The sequence below is a fragment of the Pseudochaenichthys georgianus genome, chromosome 6 (genome assembly GCF_902827115.2).
Source record: "Pseudochaenichthys georgianus chromosome 6, fPseGeo1.2, whole genome shotgun sequence".
NCBI lineage: Eukaryota > Metazoa > Chordata > Actinopteri > Perciformes > Channichthyidae > Pseudochaenichthys > Pseudochaenichthys georgianus.
The window spans coordinates 27,480,047-27,496,068 of record NC_047508.1 but is presented as its reverse complement, the minus strand read 5'-3'; the positions used below and the strand labels follow the sequence as shown (position 1 = coordinate 27,496,068).

At 42.8% G+C, this 16,022-nt stretch overlaps 1 protein-coding gene across 1 annotated transcript in view; it reads right to left on the bottom strand.

Moving 5' to 3' along the window:
* Positions 1-319: 319 nt before the first annotated feature.
* mctp2a (multiple C2 domains, transmembrane 2a) overlaps positions 320-16,022 on the bottom strand; it is a 30,853-nt gene continuing 15,150 nt past the window's right edge. Inside the window, exons 18-23 of the mRNA XM_034085498.2 lie at positions 10,538-10,657; positions 9,419-9,460; positions 4,730-4,839; positions 4,520-4,629; positions 3,269-3,366; positions 320-1,126 (exon numbers count right to left, since the gene is read on the bottom strand). Coding sequence (XP_033941389.1) covers positions 1,067-1,126; positions 3,269-3,366; positions 4,520-4,629; positions 4,730-4,839; positions 9,419-9,460; positions 10,538-10,657 — 540 coding nt within the window. The 3' untranslated portion in view covers positions 320-1,066. The remainder of the gene's footprint in view (positions 1,127-3,268; positions 3,367-4,519; positions 4,630-4,729; positions 4,840-9,418; positions 9,461-10,537; positions 10,658-16,022) is intronic.

The window sequence follows — 16,022 nt, the reverse complement described above, 5'->3', positions numbered from 1 at the left end:
AAATGTAAAGCACTAAGTGCTGAGGATGGAGAGTACTCTCTGTGAGATGAGCTCTTTCTCTCTCATCTGGACCCTGTTATTGTGAGAAGGCAACAAAGCAATGCATTAGGAAGCACACTGGAGCCACACAGCTTTGATGTGAGCTCGGTAACCAAGGCGCAGCGGTGGCCGGTGTGTGAGCTCTGTTCCAATGGCTGTGCTGTGTAATCAGATGTGTTTACTGTGTATTCAAGTAAAGAAGTGGTGTAATCCAACCTCGCTGGAGTGCAGTTATTGAAAAAGCAAGAGCAAAAACAAGAGCAAAACTGATCACACTCTTTATTCAGCATTTCTGCTAATTCTCCATTTGATGATGCAGACATATACTCAGTAAAAATATATACACATAAAGGCAGCTGGTAATAATACACTTGCAGTACATAAATATATATTTGGTTCAAAGAGAGAATTAAGAAAGCAATATATTAAATACCATACCACAAAAAAAAAAGTAAAATTCAGTACTCTGTCCTAATATTTTTAATGTGCAACTAAACATAATTTATTTTGATGATTATTTAAAAAATCTATTGCAAAATGTCCTTTAATTATATTAACATGGTTAAAGAAAAAAAAAAATCCATGGATTGTTTTGGATAAACTGCTAGGCCTGTATTAACTTAACCTGAAGGCATATTTCTTAGTTTCACCAAAGTCCCAAAAAAAACAGTGGAGGTCTAAGGTAAGCCGAGCCCGACGCTTTTCATTCCTTTTCTAAATGATATCCGAAGATGAAGGCTCAGCCTCGCAGCGCTCTCTTTTCTTTACCTCCAGGCTTGTGATTGACAGCGCCATGTGCTGGCCTCCTCGCTGCTGCAGTTCACAGCCTCTGTCAGGGGGGTGGCAAACACACAAACCAGAGAGCGGCCGGCTGCCCCTCAGCAGCAGGGGGCAGAGTTAGGGTGGTGTGGGGGGGAGGGGCTCAGGGTCACAGGCTCTGCTGGCACTGAGGCATTGTTGTCAGGTGGGCCGCGTTGTACCGTATTCAAAAAGAAGAGCAGCCTTTCATCCAGCGTGTCCACCAAGCTTACCTTTTCTTCCGCGGCTGGTTCTGGCTGGTGGGCGCTCTGATCGCGCTGTGCTGCACCTGTAAAAACAAACAGGAGTTTGGTCAGAGGCAGGTAATCCGAGCTCAGTGGAGCGCACGGTAATGGCTCCCCTGAGGAGAGCTGGTGCAGGGGAAAGCGAGGCAGGCTCGGCTGTAATGAATCATTTTTTAAACACAGGAGCAGAGGGGATTAATCACAGGGAGGAAGGATTTGAAGAGTCAAGGGTTCCGTACCAGCATACGCCCCCCTCATTCTGCACCACAATCACAATATTAGAAACAGACATCAACTGTTGAGATGACTTGCCAGGCCAGTGAAGGAGTTGCATACTGCATAATCACTCACTGCAAGTTATGTCCCCTGAAGAAAACTTTGTTCAAGCCTGAGAATCGTAGGCTATAAAGCGAGAGTTACAGCAGCAGACGCGTAACTTTGTTCGCAGCTTTACAGACCTAGGTGTGACTTTGATGACGAATGAGACCTGAAATGTGACATTTGAGCTTTCAACCCCTCTTTTTTCTGCCGGTTACATGTGTAGAATTAAGCTCATGATGCAGTAGTTTCTGTCATGTTTTTTCTCCCAGAAATGTATTGATGTCTAAATGGATTTACAAACTAAATGTATGTTGTAGAATCATGTTTTCTTTGACATTCAAAACATTTGATTCAACTGTCCATCTTTTTTTCTCCCAAAACTGCCTCCATAATCCAAAGACGACTGATCACAAGGTGAACTCAAAGGAGAAGTGCTGGAATTTGAAAACTTGCTTTTGAAGCATGCTTGCTGAGCTCAAACAATACGGTGAATCTGTTGAATAAAGGTAAGGACTCTATGCTAATTAGCCGGTCTCCATTATTAGAATGGGAGATGGAATGTCGGAACAAAGTGACTGCCTCCTGCATCAGAACATGAAACTGTCCTCAGAACTGACAGATGCTTCTTATTTCAGGACAGACACAGTGTTGTCAGAAGTCCCGTTTGAGGCACACTTTGTAGATGTGCACAGGCACTAATTGCCAAGTCACATTTTCAAGAAAGACTGGAGTCAATTTCCAGCCTTTGTGTTGTTTTTGTGTCCACACCTATCAGAGGATTGAAGTTCTAAGTCAACAAAAACAAAATATGTGGACTATTGTTTTGGGTCTCCTGTGTATATGATGTTAAGGTTATTTTTCTCAGTACATAATGAAACGTACTTATGATGAATCTTAAGGGTGTTTTGTTTTTTCATGATTGGAGCTATTTTTAAGATGTAGGTTCTCTTTTAAACCAGGCTAAAAAGTATTGTTTCCATGAGATTTGAAAGTGAGTCATTTTCAAAGCTCAAACATCGTATCCCAACGGGGAAGAAGACATACAAAGGATTCTGAATCAAAATGTATTCACCACCTTGTTTTGCCAACTCAGTCAGCCAAATCTCAAACAACACAGGCTCCCTCCAACATCACAGAGGAGTCAGCAACGGCTTGCTGCAGGAGGACATCAAGGGTGCAGCAGAGAAACAGACTGGGGTGAGAGTGTCTTTCCAGATCCAGACTGTCAGGGTTTCTCGCTGAATTCAGTCTGGCGAGTTACCTGGGAGATGAAGGCGCTGTGTGGCACTTCATTTCCTGGCCGAGCAAAATCCTCAGTCAGAGAACAGCGAGCGCCCAGCACCACTTACAACAGCCTGACAGCTCTCCTCAGCTCTGTGATGTAAATGCAAATGACATATCAGCCATGGCTAATATGTAATCACATATGGCACCCGGCAAGAGGACTGGGGCTCACGACTACATTAATTGACTCCACCACCCAGAAGTGACTGAGGCCACATCAGAGTTTCTGCGCTGACACAACAGCCAGAGACGTCAGGAGCCCTCCGCCGGCCCTCGGCCAATCACCACATTTAATGTCACAGCGCTTCAATCAGACAGGCAAAATTGCTAATAACGGACGAGGCAGCAGAAATATGGCTGAGGACGGATCTGAGCATCTCCTCACTCAGGCAATGCGACGACAACATGGAGCTGAACTGAGGAATAATTGGGCCGGGGCTGCTTTAAAGGCGAGAGTCCATTAATAATCAAACAAAGCCAGAGGATATATTTCTGCAACACTTGGGAATTCTGGTACAGCAAATAATGCGGCCATCTTCAGGGAATTCCTTCCCTATCTGTATGTAAAATTGGACCCTTACTTTTTGAACATCAGAAGGCACTCTCTTGAGGAAATCCAGTATTTCATTATTGTCAATAGTATGTGGGTTGCGCAGCCTCTTGGTAAATTTGTTAACGCCTGTGAAAACAAGAACACATTAATAAATAAAAAGGTGTCACAACAACCAGCATTAATGACAGCGTAAAAAGTTAGACTAATGAAAAGAGTTTTGTAACCTTATCTAGGTGTAGAGTTTAGTAACTGCATTATATGATGCCATTTCAATTGATCCATTTCAGTCAAACTGAATTAAAGCCAGACCAATCCAATAGAGATGGATATGGATACAGCAGTACGTAATCAATTACAGAAGACAAATAATGATAGCTCTAGTTTGAAAAAGAGCCAAAGATTCATAAGAAAATGTTTCTTTACTTTTGTTTGCTTCAATCTGATCATTTATAGCACATCTATATTTACTTTGCACATGGCTGCACACCAACATCTACTGTATGGGGTCTTGTAATGGGACCATTATATTCACAGCTTGGTACTGCCTGTACCTCAACATGCAGACAAAGAACCTAAGGACTTAAATATGTGCAAGCAACTTGAAAGGCTTGCCTTGCAACCACTGAGATGGGGGTTAACTGGGGAGGCAGAGGAGTGTCTCCGACTGTGTGTGTTTTGTTTGATATGATGGTTTTTTGGTATTGATTGTGTTGAAGGCAGTGTGGAAGTACAGTGGTTGTGGGCTTACAGCTGGAGGAGGAGAGCCTGTTAAGGGCAGCATATCTCCCTGACCACTGAGATGACGGTCTATTCTGTATGACTACAGCAGATAATGAGAGGCTAGACCAGGAGCCTACAGACTGCCCAAGGACATCATGTATTATATACAGCTTGCTACTCTACCTCTGCTTTGTTTGCACACAAACCTTAGGCCTCGCCTCTGCTACCTCAGCCCACACTGAGCAGAGAAAATCCGCTCAGCTGTCTGATCCCAGTGCTTCTGCAGAGGTGTAGGCATGGCACAGTTCTTAAATTACTGCGCTTCATTAAATCAAAGATGTGCAGTAAGGACGATTGAATAAGTGTTGTTTTTTGCTACTATGCTAAGGGCGTCGATTTTTATAACATTTGCTAGGAGAGTTTAGTCACAGTAATGAAGCATTTATCAAGAAACAAATGGTGGGAGTTTGTATCGCCCAATACGATTTAAAAAAACATATTTTATGTTTTCATTCAGAATTGTAAGAAATAACTAAGAGTTTTTAGATGTTGAACTTACCCCATATCAGCACGATATATCGAAGAGGGATATAATACAACAGTGCTGTTGTCACAAGCAGCATCAGGAAGGCCATGCACGACAGGAATGGGACAGACCAGTTGAATATGCTTTAAGAGAATAATGGTGTCAGATTAATGCGAAATTATATAAACAAACAAAATTAATTAATTAACAAAGAAGTATGATTAATATGAAATGTGAAATTACTTCTTGATTCTCTCTCCGATGTTTGCGATTTCCTCCAAAACATTCTGGACAACCAGCACTACTTCCTGCACCATATGTATCTTATCCATCAAACCTTTCTTTCCAGATTCCTGAAACTGGAGCCAAAAAAAATAAATGCACAGACACTGATGAGGTACGCTGTATGTCAATTGTTGGGCAGGGTAGACAAAGAGCAGTTTATCTAAGCTCTGCTATTATCTATTGAATGTCCCATAATGAGCAAACACTGTACATCTTCAGACTATGCTTTTGAAGATGAGACAGACTCAGTGCTCAGAAGCTGTTCTGTGGACGGCTGAGAGATTTGAGCTTCTGTCCGCCACACACAATAGAGCTGTTGCACAAGTGCCGCACAATCAAGACTCTCCGGTAGATGAAAAGTACACAAAATGGCCAACCGCAATCAGGCAGATTAGACGGCCTAGACAAGAAGAGCAGGGGCCTAAAGATTCCTATCCAGCAGCCCGCACAGGACAAGTTTGAACATGTTTGTTCAGATCTGTCAGGCCAGGCTTTCTTATACTCAAACACTTTCCCTGCATTAGAAAAAAACGTCACGTTGAATAGAACGCCGGTTGGATGTGTAAACTCTTTCCCTCTCATGACTCTAGCCCTCCTTACACATGAGTTATTATTTGCTTTTAATGCACTTAGATAATGATGACTGTGTGTAGCAAAGCAATAAGTCAACATTTGAGGGGGTTGGAGGGTCTCAAAATGAAATAAATGTGATCACATCAAGGCAAGAATTGTGAAGCCTTCCAAAGGCAGAGGAGTGACTCGAGATAACAAGTAACACAAGCTAAAGAGGGCTGAGAAGCCTCACATCAAAAGGAGGAAATAATGACAGGAATGATGACAGAGGGCGGGAGAGGAAGAGTGAGTGGGAGAGGGGGGATGAGAGTGTTGGGGGAGGGCGCTCTGATGGACCCTAGCAGGAGGCTTGGGGATGTCTATATGTTTGTGTTACAAGTCAGCCGAAGCCGCAGCCTGTGTGCATTGACAGGGTCCAGACAGAATGCCTTTATCAGAGCTCCACGAGGCGGCCCCTGGGAAAACACGCACTGCCAGCACAGAGAGACTCCCCACTGTCAGGCCCACTCTTCTCCACGAAAGGCGCAGGAAGAGAGCAATTCCCACACTCGCAGTGCCTCCCCCACTGGGCTGGGATCTGGACAGACACTGGAGGCCCAGCACTGTCCAAAAAAGGAAAAACTATCTCAAATATGCTCCTTTTGAGATTAGCATCTCATGGTCTGACCGTGGGGAAAGAGGACTATCTGTGTGTATGCATCATCATGCTGCACTCTGCAGCTTTGGGGGGGCTGAGCAAGCCTTCATGCATGTCCTTTACTCCACATCAGGTGTTAATTGAGCTCTTTATCCAAAGTTTATTTTGAAAGCGGGGAACACTGTTAGAGTCTGCTAAAAGCCATTACAATCCGTGCCAGCGAGCACCTGATGGACGCCCAGAGCCACACTTTGAGAGAGGATAGCTCGCTGGATATGGAGCCTCATCAGTGAGGCTCACATTCCTTTTTAAATGTCCATTTAAAGATGTTTAAACGACCAAATTACATGATTTCAAATTCAAATCTCATAAGAGATATGAAGCATAAATGCACTGAATACACATGCAAGGTCAATTTAGCCAGAAACAAAGCTCCAGCAGGAGAAAAGAGAAACCATATTGGCTTTAATTTCTAAAGAAAAAGCAGACAAATAGATGTACTCTGAAGTACACATCGAGAGGCAGAGCTCTCGTGATTATCATTATTCATGTGCTTTAAGATTCTTCAAATCATCCTTAGCGACCAAAAATAAATTCCTTCTTACATTAATCATTTGATGATATTCTTTATCTTTGTTCATTTCTCTTTCAGCAAGAACATGAGTGCGGAGAAAATACAAATAAATAAAATATCTCCTTCTGAAATGGAACAGGATGAGTGAGCTGGAGATGGACTAAATGAATCCTAAATGTCTGCTGATTCGAAAACCTGTGTGAAATCATATTCTCATTTCCAATAAAATGGTCAAAGCTTGCTTTTAAGGTGCGGTAATGGAGAACCAATTTGATCTCCTCCACAAAGGTAAACATACTCTCAGACATGTTGGCTGTTATCAAAGGCTGGAGGAAAAAAGCTCATTTAGCATCGCTCTAATTAGAATAAACGTTGCCAAATTTGAATTCTCAGACTAGATTTATTTTCGAGTGACTTTTTTGACAAAGATAAGAAGTGCATCTAAATGAAAAACACCTGTGTTCCAGGCAAATTATCTCACATGCAGCTAAAATAAGATACTAAACAATTTGCAAGCATAAAACACAGAAAAGCTCTCAGAGGCTTTCATATGTTGGGGGGGGGGGGGGGGGGGGGCATGTTCGGCACACCGCAGATCAATGACAGTTGGTGTGTCAAGGAGACCCAGCGGTGACAGTGGACTATCGGGTGAGAGATGGAGTAACCCCCTAGCCTAGTCTAGCACCCCCACAACTACATCCTCTCCCTCCCCTCCCCCAAACTCCCCAGGGCTAGGCTCTCGGAGCAAGTCAACCCCAGACCCACACTGGCAGCCGGGGGGCACTGAAGGGGCCGTTTCATCTTCCCTTTTCATTTCTATTGGAGATCTATGGTTTTGCCTCTCCGTTTCTTTATGTTATGATTAAATATTGTCTATCTGCACAATTGATACCTAAGGCCAAAGGGAAGTCACTTTGCCCACACATAATGTGTAAGCTGCCTCCTTCCCCGAGGACAGATTTGTTCACAGGCAGAGAATCTGTTCTGTATTATCCTGGTGTAACACTGCCTTTCGTCTCTCTTTAACGTCATGCTTTCACATTTTTGCCGCTCTGTCTAAGGTTTAAATATTTCCTTCCTCAAGGGGGAAAAGGGGGATAAAAACACATTTGAGTGGTAATCATAACCTTCTCAGAGGAAAAGCCTTTATTCACATGTTAGAGGGAAGACTAGGGTAAAAAAGGAAAAGCTTTGAAGTCATCAAATTTAACACTGATCACTCTTTAACCCCAAATATTTGTAAAGACGACTTTGATAGGAGGTGTAAAGCTACACTGCTTGATCTAACTGCATGATCTCACATTCAAGTGACAGCAAGACCATAACAAGACTTTCAAAAAAGCCACTTTAAATTAAAGCTGACAGCTTAAAACAAACATGGGTGACTGGTTAATTAGCAAATGAAAGGAGATATTTCATTTCCTCCGAGTGTGAAAGGGCTTAGGGAGGCTCATGGAAAACCTTTCAAAAAGCTTTAAGAGTTTAGAAACACATGCAGCATATATTGAGACTCTTAAACCTCTCTAAAGACACTGCCATTTTCTGAACTAAAAAGTAAACATTCCTCTATTATATATTGAGGTGTCAAGGTAAAGACAAATGCAAAAACAGTCTGTATAGCAATGATATTAAATGCAGTGCATACATGTAATCCTGCTCGATTCAATATTCATAAATCCACAGATATTCGGTGTCACTGTTGTTTGTTTAAGCACCAGTTTGCCCGTTCCAAGCAATGATAGCAAGGCGGCTTCCCGCTCTGTGCAGAATATCATGCGGGTTTCATCTGTGAATTAGCCCATCCTTTCAGACAGGATTTGGTGGATGTGCCTGTGTTTTTAAAAGAAGCTGGCTTTGTTCATAGCCTCAGGTCATCACAACAGAATATATTGAGCGCATTATGGATATGAATCCTGGGCCTAGACACGCAGCACAAGGGTCATTGCTTGGAGGCTTTGCTTTAGCTCCACACTTCATTGCCATAAAGCAATAATACACATCCCTGTTAACTCTTCCTTCTTTACAGAAAAACAGTGGGATGAGTGTAATTGAATATTATGTGCTGCGGGGAAGTATAATTTTCAGGCTACTTAAAGCTTTCCTGTTGTTTTGTTTTTCAAGAGAGACGCTAGAGAGATACATTAATAAACATTATCATGTATGACTTCTCACAAACGAACACGTTAGAATGACTGATAACCTTTTGGAGCAAAGTATAAGTTAACTGCTGTTATTTTACTTTGTTCTGGTAGTAAAAGGTTATTCTCAACACAACTATCCTATTTAGAAAATGATAATACAACAACAACAAAATCTGTCGATTTTAGCCGCAACAACCGTGCAAAATCTAATTGACGGTGCTGTTTGGATTTAAAGATTTTCAAAGTAGTATCTCTCCGGAGTGAATTTATAAAGTGACTCTGAATACCCAGAGGAACAGGATAAAGATCTACATGCTACAAATGTTTCAAAGATGTTGCCCTCATTTAGGATGCATGAAATATTTCTATTCTCAGTCTGAAAATAGCTTCTGAGAAGTCACTTTCATAGTGACTATGCTAAAAGACTGAATAGAATCGGTATGGCTCTTTGGTATAACAATTTTAAGAAAAACATTTTCTTAATTTGTATAAGAATAAAATAAATTCTGAACCAGGTATTTGTAGCCACCAAAGGTACTACAATTAGATTCAACCTTGATTCATCATTCAGAAATAAGTATTAGCAGGGTCCACGCTTTCCAACCCTCTGTGTTTATGGAAATCCATAAAAATATATATCTTTGTAAAAATTGAAAACTGAAAAGCGATTCCACCAAAACATATTATCCCTTAAAATGTTAAAAAAAGACAAAATAAAATACCTTCTCGTCTTCCTCTTCTTCGTCACCCATGCTCATGTTCACCTAAGAGAAAATAAAGGGTAGAGGGTGATTTCAAACGAACGGGACATGTGAGCACTGGAGCATTTTTAACAAACACCTAGTAATGAAATTTTCTTTGAGTACATTCACCCCTATTGGGAGAGGCTTGTTTCCATAGAGACTGCATCACAGGGGTGACCTCACACAAAAGCAGAGGTGAAAGAGGGCCTTCCTCACAAGAGCACTGTCACACCAAAGCAATCTCATTTCTCCACAACGTAAGCACACAGAAAAACAGAAAGAGGACAAAAAAACACATTTAATTTGGATGCTGTTGCCTAGATCACTTTATATCAAGTCATCCCTGACCCCAATGTGGTGCACACTGTGACATTGCCTGGGAACAGAGCTGTGTCACTACCGGCCAGAGGGTCACAGAGGGGTGGCCGTGTCTCAACACTGGATATGAGGGTGAGTCTGGGCTTTAACATTGCCCGGGGAAGGCATCTTTGCCAGCAGCCATAAACACAATCACCAGGCCGGGGATGTTGTTTTTGGGGAGGGGGTGTGAGCAGGCCAGGCCCGCGGCCGGCCGGCCGGTGAGGAGGCTTTACAACACAGTGAAAGTGGGGGGCAGTCAGAAGTGTGAACAGCATTAACCTTCACAGACAAGTGTAGGGCGACCAGCATTTCCACAACAGTAGGTAGAGATAGTTGTACATTTGTAGAGAACTATAGTCCTGCATTTACAGATGTGATGAGACTCAACAGACTATAGGCTAAACATACATTTACAGTGATCTAATTTTAGTGGCATCTTACTGCTTGGTGATTTAATAGGCCTCTGGAGAAAATGTAGAAACTAGCTATAAAACATATGGAATACTGCTTCAACTGGCTGTACTGCGAGGTGCTTTTTATTGCCAAGTACTATCCAGTGTACATGCAAGTGTTCATTGACATTACTGTAAAACTGCTATTTGCCCAACGTGTGCCAAAAGGATTTGATTCCCTCAGGGGTTGACCAGAGGTGGGTTACCATACAGATTGAATTTGCACTGTAACAGCATGCATCAACAGATGTGTAAGGATGAATACTGAAGAGTCCTCATCACTCACCAGGTCCTGGTTGGAGCTGGCCTTCCCTGCAGAGAGCTGGAAGTAGTGCCAGCCAATGAGCAGCAGCAGGAAGAGGGGCAGCATGAAGAGCTCCCAGTGCCACACCGTCACAAGGAAGATCTGAGAAGACAGGACATGACAGTATAACGCAAAGCCCATCACACTGTAGCAGGAGCTCAGCTTTCAAATCTCAGCAAGCCTGTTCCCGAAACAAAATATATAATAGATTTAAGCACGTCCTAAATCTCATGATAAGTACTACACACTGTAAAGCCTCTGAGATTTACAGTCGATGGCAACAGATTTGACTCTTAGTGGTTTGAAAGTAACAGACATTGAGGGACAACTTTTAATATGTTGAAATCCTATTTATATACACCAATAACACAGCGCTGGCAGAGCGCCTTACGGCAGAACAGGAAGTATGACATGGATAGGCATGGTATGCTGTCTTTTAACTAGCACATCAAATCCTCTTAGATTCGGAGGCAGCAAGACTCTCCGATGAGACGCATATGGCAACTGGAGAAGCATTTGCAACATGTACCCCCTCCGTGGCGATGATACTGTGAAAAGCCAAGACCCCTGGTAGAAATAAGATGGATCACACTGAATGACTAATCCCTTATAATTCAGTAAAGGAGTGGTGCTAAGCATGTTGCACAACACCCACTGCATTTCACAGCAGAGCACTAATTGGACGGCTGCATTTAAAACCATTTAGTGACAGCCTAATGAGTCTGTCTCCAACTGAAAGTATCAGGAAATGTGAGGAGGATCACACCAGCCAGTTGACAGGGATGAAATAAAAATGTCCCCCACAGCAAGTGGAATCTTTCAAATCTATTATAGTGTGATTTCGACATATGGTGTGCTTTTTTTTACCACAGACGTCTTTAACAATGTACATTTGTCCTCACGCTTTACATATGTTTTCTAAAATTAGTGCATACTTTCCAACATGCTAATTTCCTAACAAGTATTTCTTTTTACAAGTTTATTTCAAAGGTTGAGTATAACTGCTAAGCGGTACTCACACGATAGCAGCAATGTGCAGCCTCTAAAAGCTTGAGGCTGCCTCGACTATGAACAATATGTTCGAGTTAAGCCCGAGACAGGATGTGAACCATTGGGGCCTTCGGGCTTCAATAGCAGGCCTGTAAACAGCAGACTGCTCCTGTCAAAGCGACCATACAGAGTCCCTGTACGTAGCTCTGGGGGCCGGTCTACCTACTGCAACACCAGGCCTCGGTTCAAACGGACACCAGGGAGACGTGAACCGTGAGTAATGCCGACAACACTGTGGTGTTACTGCCCTAGGCTTCACCACCGTTCTGCCTATTATCCCCCAATACAACCTGGGAGATAGCGGATGAACCGAAGCGACATGCGGAAACACAGCGGGATGACCAAGGAATACAGAATTTAACAAATGTTATACAGTAGTTATTTTTTCTAAAGGCTCATTTGAATTACATATGCAGCAACAAACTGGAGCTAGTGGGGGATACAAAAAGAAGAAAAAGGTAAACAATGAATATGCATGATGTGCAGAGGTAGCTGCAGTACATCTCCTCTGTGTTATGAATAACCTACGTCATGTGTTGTCACCTCAGCTCCCATGAGGAAATTCGAAAGCGACGCTCTTCTCACCCCCGAGGAATTCAGCTGGCTGGCGGACAGGTAGCTTGTCATATTCCCAGTATTCTTATAAAAAAGAGGTAAGAGAAGGGGGGAGAATGTGCCTGGAAACTGACATGAGCCCAGCAGGAATGTTGAACCTCCTTGCCCTCCCTGCAAAAGCTGCTACATTAACCACTAAAGTCTAATTGCTTGGTCTCTGTCTTCCTGTGCAAGTCAACAGAGGGAGCCAATTCATTTCCGCCCAGGGAGCCGGCAGAGAGAATCTGTCACAGGTATTCATAATCGCCCACTAATGCAAATTTCTGCTCACCGCGTTCTGGCTCAGTGGACAAGATAAAAGCCTACAGAAATACAATGCCTTGTGTCTAAACTGAGTGCTTAAATGAGGGTATAAACCAAAACTGTCAGAACTATCTTCTCAATTCCTCCCCCATGTGTTCGGGATTTACATGCTTTTTTAACACCAATAAAAAAGATGGGAGAGAAACATCTGGGAAAACCTCTCAGATTCCTTCACTCAGGTGCACAGACTGAGACTTTACCGTCAGACATCCCGCAGTAATGAGCAGAGGCAGGACTAAACCTTCCCCTTGTCTCCCCACATTCTCCAGAGTTTCTGTGAAATGGAGACAGAACTAATTCCCCACTAAGTGGTTTATGTTTTATTAGCAAGCAGCTGGGTGATTAAAGGACGTGTTGGACAAAGTGCAACCTTTCAGGCGTGAGTGTAAATTTGTATGAAAAATAATCCACATTTTAATTGTCATCAAAGAGGCTCCGTTTCAGTTTTAAGGGCGGATTTGTTTATCCTTCAACAAATTACGCATGACAAGTAAAACCTTGAACTTTTTAAAAGACGACAATGCTATTAATATGTTGCACGAGTGGTAAGACAGTAATTGATTTAACCAAAAAGGCCATAAAGCAACAGACAAAAGCAAGGGAGGCAATAAGTAATGATATACCTGAGCATTTAGGTGTACACACAGCAGAACTGGATAACGAACGACTTGTAATTGAACAAGTGTTAGTGTGTATGTCTGGGAGGAGTGTCTCTAATGTAGGAAAACTCCCTTGACAAACACCATTTAGCTGAAAAATGTCCGTATGATTATGCACAGGGTGCCTAGGGAGAAAAAAAGAATGAATTAATAAAACTATTAACACGCGGTGGAGTAGATGATGGAGATGCACTCTCCTTAGCCACCTGTAAGCGCTTGGAGAAGGGGGCAACCCTGGGCAGAACAATTCTGCCAGCAGGGTTAAGAACAGCCTGACAGATTTGTTTTATCGTGCCATTAATATGATTCCACTAAATGCATTCTTCGCCTTCTCATGCAGATCCCCTGGCCAGCAGAATCTAGGACCTAATAATAAAGCACTCAGCGATTAAAAGTGTGAATAAAATAACTTAAAGCTGAGCAAGCATGGCAGCTCCCACCACCCACACTCTCCCAGGAGAGGAAAGGGGATCGTAGCAGGAACAAAGGGACAAAGACACCCTCTAAAAGTGTTCCTACCATCCTGTAAATTGATTAACAGAGGAGGGGGTTGCCCAGTTTAACAACCCAAACTACTGAGTGGCAGACGTACCACCAGACTGCAAGGCTGCCAACAGATCTTCCTATACACTACAGCAGATAACAGGCTGTAAATACAGACATCACATCAGTATTACACACATAATACTGTTGATGAGCCAAATGAATTTAATATTACAGCACGTGTGGTCATCCCCTACCATAACTGTACCAAGCTAACAACTAAAAACAGCTATTTGTTTAGTGTACTCCATTTCAAAAATACCCTTATTTTTTAAGACTTTGTGCAATCCAAAAACACGGAAGATTTAATCTTGGCTGTGTCTTCACTACTCCCTGTCGATGCACTCCACTTGGAAAGCTAAACAAAGCGAGGAGAGCGCAAGGCAGCATTATGAGGGTCAGTCATGGGGGCCATGGACGGACGCCAAATTACATGAACATATACTGAAAGAGTTTAACAAGAATGACTACAGGCTGCAGGGTTTGTGTGTGGTTGTCTGTGCCGGTAAGTGTGTTTTCTGTGTGTTCTCTGGACAGAAAAAGGCCTTAATCTGCATGCGTGACTTTGTGCAAACATGTGATTTAGAAATATTAAGAAAATAAATGAAAAGTATTATTTGTATAGAAAATAGGAACCTCTAGAAAACCTTGAATAACCTGATAGAGATGGTCTTTTTCTGGGTGAAGTCAAGGGCAGTACAATTAATCTGCATTACTTCCTCAATTAAATTACAAAAAAGGAGATTAATAATGAATCAAAGGCACAAGCAGCAGCTCAGCACATGCAGGTCTCTTTTTTTCTCAACCCGCCTGAAACAGAGTCTGGCTGAGGGCTTATGTTGGGGACAGGAGCGGCAGGCTTTAAAGTAGCTGTAAACGCAGAGCAATGAGACATGTAATTTGTGTTGAGCTTGGGCCAGTGTGGGGACAGGCTTTCAGGGGGTGTCGGAGGCAGAGGAAGCACAGATACCATTTCTCTTCAGGGCAGGTAGAGTGTGTGGGCAGCCATGGTGCTCTGAGCTAACGCTGAATAAATATTTCACATACGCTCAGCTCAAGCCTTATCGACTTTGGGGGGGGGGGGGGGGGAGAAAGAGGGAGACATAGCAAGAGGGGGAGAAAGACCGGAGTGAGGGCAATAAAATAGGAAATCTCATGTCCCTCTTCAGCGGGATGAAATCAGTCCTAACGGTACTGGAGTGTGATGCAATTCACGATTCAATTCTTAAATCAAATACAGTAGAGCGTACAGTACGTAGATATTTACAGCTCAAGTCAGTTTTGAACTTGTTAACAATTATTACTATTATTTTGTTAAATCATAGCTCAATAAATAGCAACAAAACTGCATATTTTTTCTATGAAACCATAGCTATAAATAAGCATTAAGAATTATATTCTGTGGTTAAATTCAAAACTAAAATCAAATTATGAAAATGCTGTCAGTCTTATTTCTGTTATTTCAGTGTTCACACATTTTTTCTTGTAATTTTTAAAAGGCAACTGAATAAAATGCCTCCCTTTTTAAGGCTGCATGCAGAGTGCAGTACGATAGAGATAGCGGCTCTTTATCAGCGCTCTGAGTTAGAGGAGCCGTGTGAGGCAGAGCATTAGCATGTGCTTACAGGGCAGCTCTGGCCGTTGTCTCCCCGCCTGTCTGACACATGCCAGGGCCAGAGTAGCGCCGGTACAAGGCTGGAGCGGGGCAGTCAACGGGGGCCTGTGGTGCCTGTCAGTGGTGGCTGCACTGACCCTGCACTCCGGCACTGGCCACTAGTGTTTAATCCGTGTCGGGAGCGTTAACACTAAGCGACCTCCTGGGTGACAGATCTGCCATGCGAGCCTTTCCCCCTGAGGAGGTGGGGAGGGAGTGGCATGGACTCTCTCTCCCTGTCAGCTCAGCTCACACGCACATTAACGCGCCGGGGCCAAGACCAGCCCCGAAACAGCCACACACAGGGGCCGACAGGTCGCTGCCTCAGCTGCCTGGGGAAAAGCGTCCTCTGTGACTAGGAAGGTGACGAGTATGTTAAAGGAAGTCATTATAATATGGCACACACAAAGGGGTTAAACACAAAGCATACATGAAAACACGGATAATATGAAACGCCTTAGTACAGCAGATGCACAGATAAAACCTCTCGACGATTATTCAGTGCAGTCAGCTTTTATACATCTAAGGACGCTTTTCTTGTTTGTACTAAATAAAACCTTCATGCTTTTTATAAACGCTAAATAAAAATGATGAAGTTGGTCAGTTTAAATTGTATCAAATGATTTCTTAAAACTGAAATCAA